The sequence below is a fragment of the Hoplias malabaricus genome, chromosome 6 (assembly GCF_029633855.1).
Source record: "Hoplias malabaricus isolate fHopMal1 chromosome 6, fHopMal1.hap1, whole genome shotgun sequence".
NCBI lineage: Eukaryota > Metazoa > Chordata > Actinopteri > Characiformes > Erythrinidae > Hoplias > Hoplias malabaricus.
In genome coordinates, this window is record NC_089805.1 from 35,887,628 (window position 1) to 35,902,816 (window position 15,189).

The window sequence follows — 15,189 nt, forward strand, 5'->3', positions numbered from 1 at the left end:
AAAATCACTAAGTTGGCCATACTGAGCAGTGGTTTGGACCTGGAGGACTTAACAAGCGGATAGAGTATGGAACGCCGTTGGTCTCTAAACGTGTTGGCTTTATGGAACGCCGTTGGTCTCTAAACGTGTTGGCTTTTCCGTGTTAACACGTAGCGTATAATTTTGTGTTAACATGCTAAGGTATTTAAGTGTTAACGCATTATGAACGTGTTAACACGTTAAGTTTGTGTATTTCGTGAATCATGATGCTTTACTGCCACCTACTGGTGTATGGCGTTATTGCTGAAATAACATAAAGACTTAACTTACCAAATAAATGGTATAATATAATAAAATTCCAGTGTTTGATGTTCTGAACAATGTTTTTTATGAGATTTCGTATAAACATTACACATATATAAATATAATACATTATATTGCTGAACGTTTAAAAGAACACACACACTATATATATATATATATACTATATAAGGCGGGAAATACACCCCAGAGGGGGCGCCAGTCCCTCACAGAGCAACACAGACACACACACATTCACGGACACTTTTGAGTCGCTAATCCACCAACATGTGTTTTTGGACTGTGGGAGGAAACCGGAGCACCCGCAGGAAACCCACACGGACACGGGGAGAACACACCAACTCCTCACGGACAGTCACCCAGAGCAGGAATCGAACCCACAACCTCCAGGTCTCTGGAGCTGTGTGACACTACCTGCTGCGCCACCGTGCCACCCTATATATATATATATATATATATATATATATATATATATAAATAAATAAAAAAAACCCTCACTTCAACCACCACAGAATTTACTGCTGAAAAAAGGCCTTTTTAAATATTTTTTTAAAAATAATTTCTTTGTTCAATTTCATTTGGAAGGAAAATTAACCTCTCAAGTTTTTAATGTACATATAGAAGTAGAAACACATAATTAAATATATATTGTATATATATTGTATGCAATCTCAATATATTGACTTAATATTTCAAAATAATGAGATAATATCTTGAAATATTGAGATAGCAACTTGCATATTAATGAAAAATAACAACTGCTGCCTTTTTTTCATGAAAAACTCTCCATATTTGAAAGATATTGTGCAAATTAATACTGTCAATACTCTCATGAATACTGAGGGTAAATAGCAAACTTTTGGCACTTAAACGCTGCTTAAACTATGCAGGCCTACCCTAATGACTAATGAACTTAGTCATTTCTGATCAAAGCACTTTTTAAATAATCTTATTCCTTAGTAAATAATACCAAAGAGACTGAGTAGCTAGTAATTTATTTAATGTTAAAGAGTTAAACACTTTGATAATCTGCAGTCTCCGTTAGAGGTTCAATTACCAGAACCACTGGAAACTAAAGCCCATCAACCTGTGATCAAGCAGGACGTTTATAGTTCCCTTCCTGCGAAATTCCCTAACATAAATATGATCTTAACACTGCAATTTCTAGGAAACTGTATCTTACAATCTAAACTTGATTAAAGCATGTTTTCAGACTTAATTCCAAACCCACAGATTCTGCAACCAGGATCCTCTAAATGATTTCATTTTCTAAATCTCCGAGACAGCTCTCTCAATTCCAAACTGTCACAGAAAAAATACATATGCAGGATGGGTAACCAAGCTACTGCACACACAATGTAAAACTGAAATGTGCCTGAGGCAAGAACAGAAGCCCGGTTGCCTGCCTTCGCCCATAATCTGCTTTTTTAAAGTAAATTCTTCACTTTAAACATGAATCTGTCGTTTTCTTCTCCTGGGCAAACCACATCAAATACAGTCACATTTTAGCTGTGCAGGCTATGAACACACAAATGAATTTAAGTCTAACACAAAAGTCACGAGTTTGAGACCTTTATTCATGCCAAGAAAATATGTATCAGATGACTATGTAGCAAAACTATATGTATGCAGCTTTGTCTTTTCCACATAGGTCTACTTTTTCGTCTAGAAATATTAGCTTTTCATTAGAACTCTGAGAACTAAGCAGAAGCTAAAACAACAGTTCATCAAACACAGCAGTTACAATCAGGAAAAATTACATTTTTTATATTTTCGACAGAAAAACCTGCTGGTACACCACATACATTATTCAGGTGCTGACAAAAATCACACCAGACCTACTCAAATACCTTTAAAGCTGGTTAAACAAATACTTTTTCTGAGTGGGTTCAGATATTATCAGTACTCTAGTGTCATTTCTACAGCAACTAAAGGTAATACATATGAACAAACCTCAAACCATGTCCTCAGTAAAGGTTTTTACTGTAATACTGTAATTAGCTACTATTGGTTAGTAACTCTTACTCAAACTAGTTTCACCAACCAAAAAAACCTTCTTTTTAGGAACTGCCTCACAAATTTGGTTAAAATGTTAAAAGTGTTGTGTTAGCCACAGATGGTGTAGAAACAATTTTAAAATACTTTATTAAACCACTAATACCAACCTTCTCTTCTATTTTATTCACACCAGAGCATAACATCTAGTTCACTGTGTGGGGGACGCAGTATCTGTGTGTAGTGAAATCTACAAAAAGCATATGCTTTAATTGTGCGGAATGTTCATCAAACACAGCCAAGCCATGAACCCCAATTCTCATTCAACTCAATGCAATTAGTCCAGAACAAAGTGTTATCATAAATGTTTACATGCAGGTCATTATCAACCAGCATCTCATAGCTTATGAATGGAAGTAAAGAAACAAAATGTCCGCAAGGAAAAAAGGAAAAAAAAAGACAAAATATGTTTGAAATTGACCCAGAATACAGATCCTCACCATCTTTAGAACAATGTTGTGTAAAGCAGACAGTAAAACAGCACCAACTCCAGAAGCAGAAAGACTAACACTAATATGAGGTAAACCGTTATTCTAATAAATACTGTTTTCTTATTAAATAGAAACACTGCAAGATACATTTTTAAAAAGACTCCAAAACATGCATGACCTATAGATTCAGGTTTGTCCTGTAGTTCAGAACTGTTAACAGATATTAGAAAAGAGTCAGTAACTAGCTTATGTGCACAGTTTTAAACAGGGAAACTCAAATATTATTAGACAAAAAGGAAGTCTAGTAGTATTAGACAAATAAGTATTAAGAGTTTTGCTGTGATATTATGTACAACTTATTTAATTTTTTTTTCACTTTTCAAAATAAATTAAAAATAATTAATGATAGTGTAAGTGGTTCAGCTAGGAATATTTCAGCTGTACTGCTACACGAAGCAGTAGTGTCTTGAAAAATATGGAAATTTGAAAATAAAGTGCATCCACAAGGAACCATCCTGATTATTCAAATGTGGAATATAGTAGACTTTAGAGTCAATTTGGAAATAACAATTATACTGTGACTTGGGAGAGAAGGGGATTAAAGGAGTATGTTCATGCTCTATTCTGTTTCCAGACTTCTGAGGTTGTACTCATGAAGCAGTGTAGTGTTGCCCCCACAATCCACATATTGGTACATCTCCTGGGACACCTGTTCAGCGTGACCAAAATACGCTGTGGTGACGGTTACCCTGCAAACAAGGATGAGACAAATAACTCAATCCTCTCATAATTTTTCCACTGTTCATTCACATGTGCTTTAATCAAAGTCTTACTTTACACGGGCATTTTAGGGACTATCCAATGTATCTTGGTGGAATACTTACTGCAGCATGACCACAATGTTGTGCACTTTGATGGTCTGCAGTGTACAGTAGTCACTGAAAAATAAATCAGCTTGAGTTAAGGAACACTTTTTGGACAAAACTTTCATGATATGCAAAAGAAGCATACTTACTACATGTAACTCATTTCATCTGCTATGGTGGTGGGAACCATATAATCAATCTGGAACACAAAGACGACAATGTCTGTTTCTATTTTATTGAAATGTGTTTATATAAAATATTCAAGAAATATTTCGATACATTTTGAAACACCACATTATTTAACCTTTAAATTACACTTCCGTGTTAACACTAGCAGAGAAATTCAATAACACAGGACCTCTCTGGTCACAGATAAAAGCTTTACCTGCTTCATGTCCAGGGGACCAATAGTGGTGATATTACTGACACGGGTTTTTCCAATCACGGTCTTGGAAAACTGCACTTGTGCTGTGATGTTGGCCACATCCACAGAGTAGTAGTTGTTGTTTTTAATATTCAGCAAATTCTATCATGTAAAAAAAAAATTGACAGTAACATTTCACAGATAAGGTCTGCATTTTCTGAACTAATCACCTGTATTGGATTGCTTATTGTCATGGCATGTTTTACAAAGTGATTTTCCAGTTAAACTCTCCAGTGTTACTTTAAACAGAAACATTTGCAATAGCTTACAGTAATGTTAAGATAGACGATGCGCTTGGTCTGGTCATAGGTGACATAGACAGACTTCACCCCAACATAGTTCACATCAATGGATCGTGGAAACAGGAAGAACACCGCTAATCCACAGAGCAGCAGGCACAGCACTACTGAGGCGGTCACATATAACTTTCTGTAAAGCAATCATTAAGATTAAATGATATTTCTGCTCACATTACAAAGTGTCATTTGTCTGAACTGAGATTAGGTCTAGCATGAGATTGCAATCTTTTTAAACTGGTTAACATTCAAACTAGCTCAGAATAGGTTTAAAGCATGTTAAGCCAGGTTAAGAAAACTGATTCAAAATCATATTGATAATGTTATGTTATTTCTTGTTTGACAGTCACATGTTTATATATTGCAGGAACGACAATAGCTGTGAAGCATGACGTCTATACACAGAGTCTTAAAATACAATCACAATTCTACTGTCACTAAAGATCATTTTAATTCAGGACTTAAATACAGTGGGTTTTGCAGAAGAACACTAGGTATAAAAGTGTCAAAATTTGATGGAACATAAATTATTAAAAGAGCTCTCACGTTCTCCTGGGTCTCAACCTCTGGTCACTGTATGGAATCAATGCCACCAGTTGATTTTCTTGACCTGCAAAAATGATGCTGTATTAAAAACGCCCCTCAATCTGTACACCACATTTAAATGTTTATCATTGTCATTTGACCACTTATTTGAACTTTTGGAGGTGTTGAGATTAAAAGCAACCCCATGTTTTAACCTGTTTTTACCATGACATATTTACCTCGTGGAATCCGCCCAGTGCCCTGGCATGTTGGGCAGGTTACACTATCCCTTCCAGTGAATTCCACATATGGGAACTGAGACACGTCTCCACCATTTTTGCTTTCCTCATTCTGCATGACCTTGTACTCAGATGAAGTGGTCAGACTGGCAGGGCACTTATCATGGGACGCCTGCTTAGGAAGGTGAGACACTGCCTTCCCCATAATCACACCTGTTGCAATAAGGAATAGGTCACAAAAATCCAAACAACTAGAAACCCCATAATCTGATCCTCGAGTGTCTGCCAAACAGTATTCTAACTGTTGAACATGTGCATTAAAATCCTGATATTTACACCATTCTATTGTTACATTTTTTTTATTCTGGTAAAGTGATCTGTATAAAAAGTAAGCATACTGTTCAAGAAACTCAGATTTTACTGATGAGGATTGGAATTGTTCATCTTTAAATACTAAATAAAATGTAATGTATTAAATGTCTTGCTGGTCATGCCACTCCTCATGATAATGGCTTTATATAAATTCAAAATGTCTCAAGCTTGAAATAGGAATAGGAAATGTGAAAGTGTTTGTCATTGTACAACAAAATGTGTCTTCCGCATTCAACTCATCTGTGTCAGTGAACACACACAAAGTCATTAGGGGCTGTGAACACACACCCAGAGCGGCAGGCAGCCATACCCAGCACCCGGGGAACAGTTGAGGGTTTGGTGCCTTGCTCAAGGGCAGCTCAGCCATGGATTGAGGGAGGAGGGCAGTGCTGTTCCTTCATTCCCACCGCCTCCAGTTTTCCTGCAGGTGGTGGGAATATAAGCAATGACCTTTCAGCCCTAAGCCCTCTTCTCTAAACATTAGGCCACGGCTGCCCCGTATGTTGCTTGGTTCAGCAAAAGTCTATCTAAGTCAGATATTGCTTCACAAAATAGGTATTCACCAATGCTGATAACAGTGGTGTATTTAAGTGCTAGTTTCCTAGGACTGAAAAGACTCAGGAATCTTATTTTTTTTAAATGGATTTTGATATATGGCCTGATGATTCAATGACAATTTAAAAAGAAAAAAAAAAATCAAAGCACAAAATAAAGCACAGGAATACTATCCCAATAAAACTGCATCCACATCAGACCAAAAAAAAAAAACAATAACCAAGTTATCATTAGTTTTACATTTAACTAATAAAAGGTTGTACATCTTTCTAAAACATTGAAAATATTTATATTCCGACTCAATTTCTCTGAAAGCAAGGAGAAGATTAAACACAATGTGGATATCCCTTAAACCTGGATTAATCTTAAACCAGAAATAAATATTGCAACGTATCAAACAACTGACACAAAGTTCTGGGATTAAACTGTCTGGAAACCCTGAAATCTTGTTCTATGAAAGTCACCTGGTCGGATGACATATTATTCTAATGCATCTTCTGTGAGGAAAAGAGAATAATTTTGAGAGCAATTTATTTATTTGCTAGGCTTAATACACTGAGGCAAATATCAAATATTCTCTTAGTTTTAAAAGATTGATGTTGTTTCGTATATGAAATATCGTCATATACTGTGTAATAACCGAGCAGAACTGTGTTCACCTATTTTGTTTACAAAAGTTAGCTGGTCATGTTTGTCTGGACACGTTCATACTCATCCGTTAGGTCAAAACTGACTGTCATGGCCGGGACTGAACCGCAAATCCCGTCAGTTTTATTCCCAATTGGTGTTTTATTCTGCATTCTATTTAATATAGACATTTGGTGCCGCGTGGAAATGAAGTCAATACTTAAATTGGTGTAAGTAACCGGACAAGTCACAAACTAAACGACTGAACGTGGCCCATACGATATTAATGTCGTTTAACGTTAATCCCGAAACGTTAAATAAACCTACCGTTACTTTTAAATTAAACTGTCACAAAACGAGCTAACATTAGCTGAGCTGGATTCTCTCCTGATGTTATAAATAAGAGATGAGCAGTAATATCAATATTGTTTAAACACGGGGATTTCTGGGAATATTTATGTTACGTTTGTCAACGTTAACCTGTTAAAATCAGCTAACTTTGTGCTGCCCTAACCTAGTGTTGTTTTATTGTGATTAGCGGTAAACAGAGCAGCTAAAGCTAGCTAACGGTCACTGAACAGCAGAAACAGAAGACGGGCATGACTGAAAATCTGTTTAATCAAAGTGGTCCTAACGACCCTGTTTCGTTTCTCTGTAAATCTGTTCTCTTACCGGGTCCGGGCCTGTTCTCTGATTCTTTCTGTGATCATGCAAGTCTTGTTTATGTCTCAGAGACAGAGAGACAAGCGCAGAAAGATGAGTAACTGTCCCCTCGACTGCCCTCTATCTTCAGCTGAATTAAATGAACCATCCACGAAGCGTGTTGCGAGTTTTTACATTTCTTTTAACACCTTACATTTTAGCAAAACACCATTTTAACACAGCCATTTCAGGCAGTGTCTTTTAGTTTAAATTAAATATGTTTTTAAATGAAGGCAGTTTCTAAAATTCTCGTAATATACTTCTAATTTAGGCTCAATCCCAGTACTCTAGTGCACTTTACTGATCCAAAAAAATTAAATAAAAATAAAAAAAACAGCTTCTACACCCAAATAATCTATTAAAGGCCACCTCCAGTAAAAGTCAAGTGTTTTAACAGCTCCCTGAGATCGTACAGTGTCCTTGGATTTTCCAACCCCATGGAAAGAATTTTGAATTAGCAGTGTCCTAAAGAAAGGGCAAATTCACAGAACCAGGGGTTCTTATGTAACAAACCTAACTCTCAGTTTGCAGGATGGGTATTTCGAGCTGTAGGTGTGTAGCGCAGAGGTTGAGACAGGAGTGAGGAATAGAGGAATAATTGCGTATAGAACTGGGACAACTGCATTCAGGAGAAGTTTTTAGAGGTTTAACAGATAGTGATTTTAAATATTTATAACCCCAGCAATCTTTAACCCTGAAATACACACCTGCCTAATCACTGCACTATGCAGCAGGCACAGTTCCATGCCATATAGGGTGCAGAAAGGAGCTGTTGGAGATTCAGTCACTATTTAGCATAACTATTTTTACGGTCCAGATTTTAGAATGCTTGCACACAATAAAACTGTTACACTTCAAAGACTAACAGGAAAACAAACTGGATTTAAATAATTAATAATTGTTAAGTAAGTAAATTGTTTAAGTAATAAAAGTTGAAATCCATAATTTCACTCATGATATTTATTCCCTGCCTCAAAGCAAATATGAATACAACATTAAAAAAAACAGAATTAAACATTATTTTAAAAAGCTAACTACAAACTACAGTTGCATAAGAGTACTACTGATTTTCAATTTTCAATTTTTTTTTCAGAAGAAAAAAAAATTCTAAACAAAATGCACATATATGCAAGCAGTATTTTAATTTTTGTGACTAGCCCTCTGAGTCAGATCAAGCTGAGGGACTGAGAACTTTGTTTTGAATTTCTCGGTGTCTGACCGAGCACGTCACATGACGGAACAGAGGGAGCTCAGAGGGCTTTACATAATAAAGGTTTTTACAGTCAGAACATTTATTTATAAAGTATTCATAATATGTATGGTACAGCCTGTGGAGAATTATAGCAATTTTTTCAACGTATATTTCTAAATCATAAAATATGATCTACCAGAAAAAAGAAAACAATGGCCAAAACATGTCTTGAAGATAAACGCTATTTTGGGAAATGTAAAGGCAGACGGTTTCCTGTTGCCATTCACCCCCCAAAAATATATATACATCAGGTTAACCTTCATATTTCGGTTCAATATATAAAAACCGGCAATGGCTTCTATGTCTTTAAACTCTCTGAAGCAGATCCTACGGGTGATGGTGGACAGTCCTGGGTTTGACCGCGTTTTAAACAAGGTGAGAACGTGAGTTGAGCAACCTTCAGTAGCGTCTAGACTGTGGAGAATCTAAAACGCTTAACGTGGTTTAATGTACTAAAACAACGACCAGAGAGCACCAGTGTTTTCTCAATTACTACTAAGTGCTCTCTGTTGATGAATGAAATTTAACCTGTAACTCAAATTGAAAGTAAAACAAAAGCTTGTAAAGCTGGTTTCTTCTCATTTAAACCCATTATAAAAAGAAAACAGCTTAACGTGGCGTATGAAGTTATTTTTTCGTGCACCGTTTCAGCTTACTTATGCTCAGTAATAAAATATGTTCCCATGTCGTTGTTTTAGTACATTAAGCGGTTTCCTTGTAATCCTTAAAATATTCAAATTGTTCCACATTCAGTTTTTTTTCCTGAGTTCTTGAAAGTCACACACATTCACCAGTGGTTTCTGACCTTGCCCCACAGATTTCTTTGCATTTCCTGAAGCTTTCCACAACATTGTGTATTCCACAAGGCAGATGCACATATTTACATATTCCCCTACTTTTTGGCATATTTCAAAAGAAAACATTGTTTTCCTCTGTGTCCAGTGTCAGTTTAATAAAGGCCTAATTATATTACAAATAATCCCAACTCCTAGAGTTTATTTCCCTTTCTATGCTTTCCCTCATATTACGTTATTTTAAATGTGCTTTAATTGTAATAAATGAGCTATATAAATAAAAGTTCATTTTAGATTTTTTTTCCCACAAGTCCTTTGATTAAAAAAAAAAGTGACCCCAAAAAACACTGGAAATGTCTAATGCTCTAAAAATGTCCTCTTTGTAAATATGAAGCTTATTCCCTTTCTATGAATGTTGAAAGATCTCACATAAAATATTCCGACAGGTGGAGCTTGTATCGGCCAGCCCTGGTAAGGTAGTATGTGAGATGAAGGTGGAAGAAGAGCACACAAACCGTGGAGGGACTCTGCATGGAGGCCTGACTGCCACTCTGGTCGATGTCATTTCCACAACTGCAATCATGTACAGTGAGAGAGGAGCTCCAGGGGTCAGCGTGGACATGAACATCACGTAATGCTTCTCCAATCATATCTACATCTAGATTTGCTTTAACTTTAAATAATTTACAATAATTGCAGTACATCATAGATAACTGCCCCTGTATGGCGTTAACAGGTATATGAATGCAGCCAAAATTGGAGAAGACATCTTGATAACCGCCCAAGTTTTAAAGCAAGGAAGAACTCTGGCATTTGCTACTGTGGACCTGACAAACAAAGCCAACGGGAAATTGATTGCTCAGGGAAGACACACGAAGCACCTTGGCAGCTGATCTTTAACACACCATGGGTCATTTGAGTTATGGAACTTATGAAATTACATTGTACATATTTGCTGTAAAATAATAAAGCACTACAAGTTATTTTTTTTTCTCCACTATATTTAGCAGTGCTGTACTGTTTGAAGACAAAGTCACTAACACAAGTCTCCTTCCATATGAACCCATGAGGTTTACAGCCGAATGGTGGCTAGATTTATGCTTTATTACCCAAGGAAGCTGGTTTACAGATATGAAGTTTCAAACTCAGAGTCTTAGTACTCAAAGGGGATGATAAAGAAACAAAAAAAGTTTAATGAAGCATTTAAGGTTTCCCACAAAAAAAAAAAAAAAAGTTAGGTACATGAACTTAAGCATTAGTTTCTCACTGAATATCCACCACCAAAAACAAAATCAGAATTCAGTAGCATGAACAAATAATGCATGAATTATTTGAGTGGTAAAACATTTTTGTAAAGGCCAACCCCCAAAAGCCCATCCACTATAGCTGTTGTATAATGTCCATGTCCTCAAAAATTGTGTTTAATAGCTCCAACCCATATGTCATTACTCTTCCAGAAATTACACACAAAAAAATTAAAACAAATGGTTTGACATCTTACAGGCAAGGAATGACAAAAAAAATTAAGTCCAGCAAAACTCAGGCAGTTGAAAAATGAAAAGCAATGTCTACACCAAATAAAATTTGCCAAGTATTGTTCATCTAGGAAAATTAGCCTTTTCACTAAGACTATGCAGGCTGTTTAATCATCTGTCACCGATTGTCATTTACTCTTGAAACTAGTTTTCCCCCAAAATTTGAGACAAGTTAACTATTCACTCATTCACTGATATCAGAATCAGTCCAACACAAGAGGCCCATGTTTAAAGGAACCCCTTGCATTGTCTTGCATTTTTTTATTCCCCCAATATAGAGTTCCTTCTGTGACTGTTGTTGCTGACAGTGCTGCTCCAAGAGAACAACCACTCAAAAGACAATGTTCGTGCAAGTTCAAATAAAAGCAGACAGGTTAGAATAAATGAGCAAGCCAAACCAAACTCGTTGGTAAGTGGGATACAAGAACAACTAAATTAAACCCTGAATGAAAATGAGTGGTTAACAAAAAGGAGAGTTCCAAGCACAAGTTCATTTCTATTCAACTGAGGGATGTGAATGAGGTCAACTTGCTTCAGAGGCCTTGGGAGGAATCTTCTACATCTCTCCTAGTCTGGCATATATGGACGGAGGTGATCTTCAATATCTCCAACCCCCCAACAGGTCAGCTGATCCTGTGGCAGGTAGAGGCAGAGGCTGCACAATTTGAAAACTGTGGCCTTGGTTTTAGGAGTCTAAAGGGAAAGACAGGCACAAAACGTAACAATATTTTAAGTACACCATCCCATCTTCCTACCTTTAAATTATTTAAAAAAGAAAAAGCACCAACCTGCAAATGCTGTCTGTCCAAGAAAAGAAACACAGACTGATTAGGGTTGTTCATGACCATCCCAGCCTTGTCTTTACGGCCAACAGCGTGCAGAAACTGTTTCTCATAGTCCCCATGGTGAAATTCAAACTTTGCCTTTGTACAGAAAAAGAATGGGGTGCATATTAAAAAATAATAATGATAATATTTTAATATTAAATAAAATTATATATACACACACAAACATCAAAAAGCAGGTTGCCCTGTACCCAGTGATTCCGGGTCAGTGCCAGACCTGAACTGGATAAGTGGCTACAGAAAATGGATGAGTGGATGTACACACACACACACACACAAATGTCACCTGAACAGGCCTGAATGGTTCATGATCTGCTCCTTTCCATCTGGAGAACAGAAGACACACTATCTTCTCAATATCATTGCGGGGCCATAGGATGAAGTCCATCTCCTGGGTGCAACCTATTACATCCTTAATACATTCGGAAACCACAATGAGATCAGAGAATTACAAATCATCATTTAGCAAATGTAGAAAATTTTTTTAAACAACAATAACAGCAATTCTGGCTTATGTATGACATTTAAAATGTTGTGATGGTCAGCCTCTAACCTGCTAACATTCATCACATCTTTCCCTGTTCAGTTTAATAATGAAAGGTGCTAAAGCTTTCAAATCCATGTGATTATGCTTTTTAAAGAATACAAACTTTAAATACATGCATCCTCTCAATTTTTTAATTACATACCCTGCGCATTGACTGGTAGCGAGGAGCATGCAACTGCACAACATCTTTTTGAAGAAGCTCCAAAGAACTTTCTAAGGAGTAGCTTGAATCCTTCACTCCTTTGAGGATATTTTCTTCATAATTATTTGTCATGACAGGTACCACCTCTGCGACCTCAAAAAGAGCAGACTTCTTTTTCTGTTCACAAACAGGAAAAAAATTAGAGTAATTACCAATCAGGATGATAAAGACAGATGTAAACAAGTGCATTCTTCTTTCCAATGTTCCCTCTCTCTATGTACTGTATCTGCCATTTTTGTTTGTTAAAGGGAAATTAAACCAAATTTTCAAAACGTCTCTATAAATCAATATCTTACAAAAAAAGATTGAAAACTGTTTTCAATCTGTTCGAATGTAATTGGCTTCTAACTTGTTTAAACGCGGGGACTGCACCACAGGAGGTGCCAATTCTAACATACTCATGCTCTACAAGGGGATGCTAAAGATTTGCGTCATGGCATCATTGGATTTACGGTGGAGATATATGTAAGGTATTGTAAAGGCAGCTTAGCACCAAAAAAAAAAACAAAAAAAAAACAGAATCTTTGAAAGTCCCCTTTACAAGTTTCAGGTTGAAACCGTTTCCCAATTCACTTATGCAGTAGTACTAAGCCTGATGTGTCAGTCTGAATACAAAGCCTTTACTAACATGCTTTGTGCATGAAGACATATATTGCCTAAAAAGCCACTGAAATGCAATGCTTTCAAAGGATTCAAAACATAATGCAAAAAGTGCTGTTTCATTTCATATTTGGTATTAATCACACTTCAGTACAATGTGGGGTAATTTCACCTTTTCCTTAAACACGAAGGCAATGTAGATTTTGAAGTCAAACTGGTCAGCCAAAGATTCCCTTTTCTTCCGTAGCTGGGCACGGAGTCGGTTTCTCGTTTGATTTCGTCGAGATGTTGGGTCTCCCATTGTTTTATAGGACTTGCTTTCTATGTACACTATCTTTCAATGCCTTCTGCAAGTAGTCTACCCTGCTCAAATTGCTTGCGTCTGAAGAGAGATTCGGCACTACCTGTAATATATGCTAATTCTAATGAAGAAAGAAACCTACCAAAAATTAAGCCATTTTCACTAAATCAAGTCATTTTTAGCTCAGTGTGGATAGTGCACATGGGGCTCAGCAGTCTTGTCAGTGTCTGGTTCTCATTCCATGTTTGAGCAACAAGCTGTGAGCAACACAAGCCAATTTAGAACTACAAACTTGTTGCCTGCAATTCTGAGCTCAACACATCTCAGACCTGCCTTTTAGACCTTACAGACTCAACTGCACCTAACCAAAAAATAAAAAAATAAAATCAAAGGGCATGCCGACAGCTTTGTTGTATTTCTTTTGGTAAACAGAGAAATAAGGTTAGATTCCTGGCTGAAGTTGTACAAATCTGCTACCTGTAGCTAGTTTTAAAGAAAAAAAATCTTTACGAGAGCTGACTACTGTGGACTTTGGAGTCTCTTCCACGACAGGACGTGTGTGTGTTCATTATTGCCGCATTAAACTTTGTTCAGTAAAGTTAACGCACGACTGAATGACAGGGGTAAAGGCGACCATGGCAGAGAAATGTAAGATGCCTGGAGGCGTTGGCACCAGGTGTACACAGAAACGGCTCGACATCGTGAAGTTTAAGGCCGTGAGATCGGCCCGCGGTCGGCTGTAGTGTCCCCACTGCTGCGAGTCTCCATTTTCTGGCTCCTGGTGTCTGCCCAGCGAAACTGAACTCGGCTAAAGTTAGACCGAGCTGAGCGCTCTCTCACCTCGCCAACAACACGCCGAGCTCACTCAGCGCCAGCTACATTTCAGAATAACTCCGAGATGTTTGTCACGTCCGATAGCAATTTATTCACGGCCTCACCCCTTACATTTCTTCTTATCGGCGATGTCTGGTCAGTAGTTCTGCTAGTGAACTACTCGATGTATTTGTATGTCGTTTAACGGTAGTAACCAAGCCAGTGAACTAACGTTTACGGTTATTCGTCTTCTCGCGTCTCATCATTCTGTCGGTGGATTAACCGCCGCAATGTTTCGGATAAGAAACCAAAACCCTCTACTTCCGCTGTCAAATATAAATCTGTGAAATAAACCTCCTAGCCCCGTGTGAAAGCTCAGTTTCTGCCCAGCTCCTATCTCTCGTTGTTTTCCGCCGTCGTCACAAACCAACCGACCAAACCACCCATGCCATGTCAAGATAAATGAACAAACCAACTCAAGTTCTCCCTTCTTTCGGATAACAAAGGATTAGATTTGCTTCGCGGTGGACCCATAATTACAAAATGGTTGTGTGAAATGTCTCTGTAGCAGTTCTTTTGTCGAGGCGTCTGTCTTCGTTCCCCGTGAGTCTGAGGTGAAAAACAAACCCTGTCTCTCTCAACAGCTCAAAATGGCTGGCTCTCAACGTCACGCAGTTGTGGTAGTGAGCGGTTGCCAGATCCTCTACCAACAAAACCTCCACAGAATGAAGTTTTAAACTTTAACTAGAGACTGATTTTTATGTATGGAGAATGAATGTTCAGAACAAGCATGACTGTAATAATATTCAGGTTTAATATATCCTCTGCACAGTTTTGTGCAAATCATTAACTAAATAATCAAGCTTTTTCTTTGGGCCAGAGGCTTAGCAAAATTTCTCAGTGGCTGA

The 15,189-nt window shown here is 37.3% G+C and overlaps 3 protein-coding genes across 5 annotated transcripts; 1 reads left to right on the top strand and 2 right to left on the bottom strand.

The window, feature by feature from the left end:
* Positions 1-1,839: 1,839 nt before the first annotated feature.
* Positions 1,840-9,531, bottom strand: tmem106bb (transmembrane protein 106Bb). Of its 3 annotated transcripts, none has more exons than XM_066674023.1 (8): positions 9,450-9,531; positions 5,137-5,349; positions 4,919-4,982; positions 4,346-4,505; positions 4,038-4,178; positions 3,802-3,851; positions 3,671-3,724; positions 1,840-3,535 (listed from the first exon to the last, which is right to left on the bottom strand). In XM_066674023.1, exons 1-8 carry the CDS (start codon positions 9,520-9,522, stop codon positions 3,406-3,408), a joined length of 885 nt encoding a protein of 294 aa, XP_066530120.1. In that variant the 5' UTR covers positions 9,523-9,531; the 3' UTR covers positions 1,840-3,405. The 3 variants fall into 3 exon arrangements, with proteins under 3 accessions (XP_066530120.1, XP_066530122.1, XP_066530121.1); XM_066674025.1 differs by lacking the exon at positions 9,450-9,531 and adding an exon at positions 7,906-8,027; XM_066674024.1 differs by lacking the exon at positions 9,450-9,531 and adding an exon at positions 7,363-7,506.
* On the top strand, positions 8,749-10,458 carry acot13 (acyl-CoA thioesterase 13). Its single transcript, XM_066674028.1, has 3 exons — positions 8,749-9,019; positions 9,885-10,069; positions 10,175-10,458. Exons 1-3 carry the CDS (start codon positions 8,936-8,938, stop codon positions 10,329-10,331), a joined length of 426 nt encoding a protein of 141 aa, XP_066530125.1. The 5' UTR covers positions 8,749-8,935; the 3' UTR covers positions 10,332-10,458.
* Positions 10,459-10,480: 22 nt separating this feature from the next.
* Positions 10,481-14,941, bottom strand: c6h6orf62 (chromosome 6 C6orf62 homolog). The gene is made up of 5 exons (XM_066674027.1): positions 13,340-14,941; positions 12,508-12,684; positions 12,105-12,230; positions 11,762-11,896; positions 10,481-11,666 (listed from the first exon to the last, which is right to left on the bottom strand). Exons 1-5 carry the CDS (start codon positions 13,466-13,468, stop codon positions 11,541-11,543), a joined length of 693 nt encoding a protein of 230 aa, XP_066530124.1. The 5' UTR covers positions 13,469-14,941; the 3' UTR covers positions 10,481-11,540.
* Between the last annotated feature and the right edge of the window lie 248 nt (positions 14,942-15,189).

Coding starts and splice junctions, on each gene's coding strand:
- acot13 (XM_066674028.1), top strand. CDS start 8,936: ATGGCTTCTATGTCTTTAAACTCTCTGAAGCAGATCCTACGGGTGATG. Junction 9,020..9,884: donor TTGACCGCGTTTTAAACAAG/GTGAGAACGTGA, acceptor ATATTCCGACAG/GTGGAGCTTGTATCGGCCAG. Junction 10,070..10,174: donor AGCGTGGACATGAACATCAC/GTAATGCTTCTC, acceptor TGGCGTTAACAG/GTATATGAATGCAGCCAAAA.
- tmem106bb (XM_066674023.1), bottom strand. CDS start 9,522: ATGTGCATCTGCCTTGTGGAATACACAATGTTGTGGAAAGCTTCAGGA. Junction 4,983..5,136: donor CACTGGGCGGATTCCACGAG/GTAAATATGTCA, acceptor TCATTTTTGCAG/GTCAAGAAAATCAACTGGTG. Junction 3,725..3,801: donor GATGAAATGAGTTACATGTA/GTAAGTATGCTT, acceptor TTTATTTTTCAG/TGACTACTGTACACTGCAGA.
- c6h6orf62 (XM_066674027.1), bottom strand. CDS start 13,468: ATGGGAGACCCAACATCTCGACGAAATCAAACGAGAAACCGACTCCGT. Junction 12,685..13,339: donor CCTTCGTGTTTAAGGAAAAG/GTGAAATTACCC, acceptor GTTTGTGAACAG/AAAAAGAAGTCTGCTCTTTT. Junction 11,897..12,104: donor AACCATTCAGGCCTGTTCAG/GTGACATTTGTG, acceptor TTCTGTACAAAG/GCAAAGTTTGAATTTCACCA.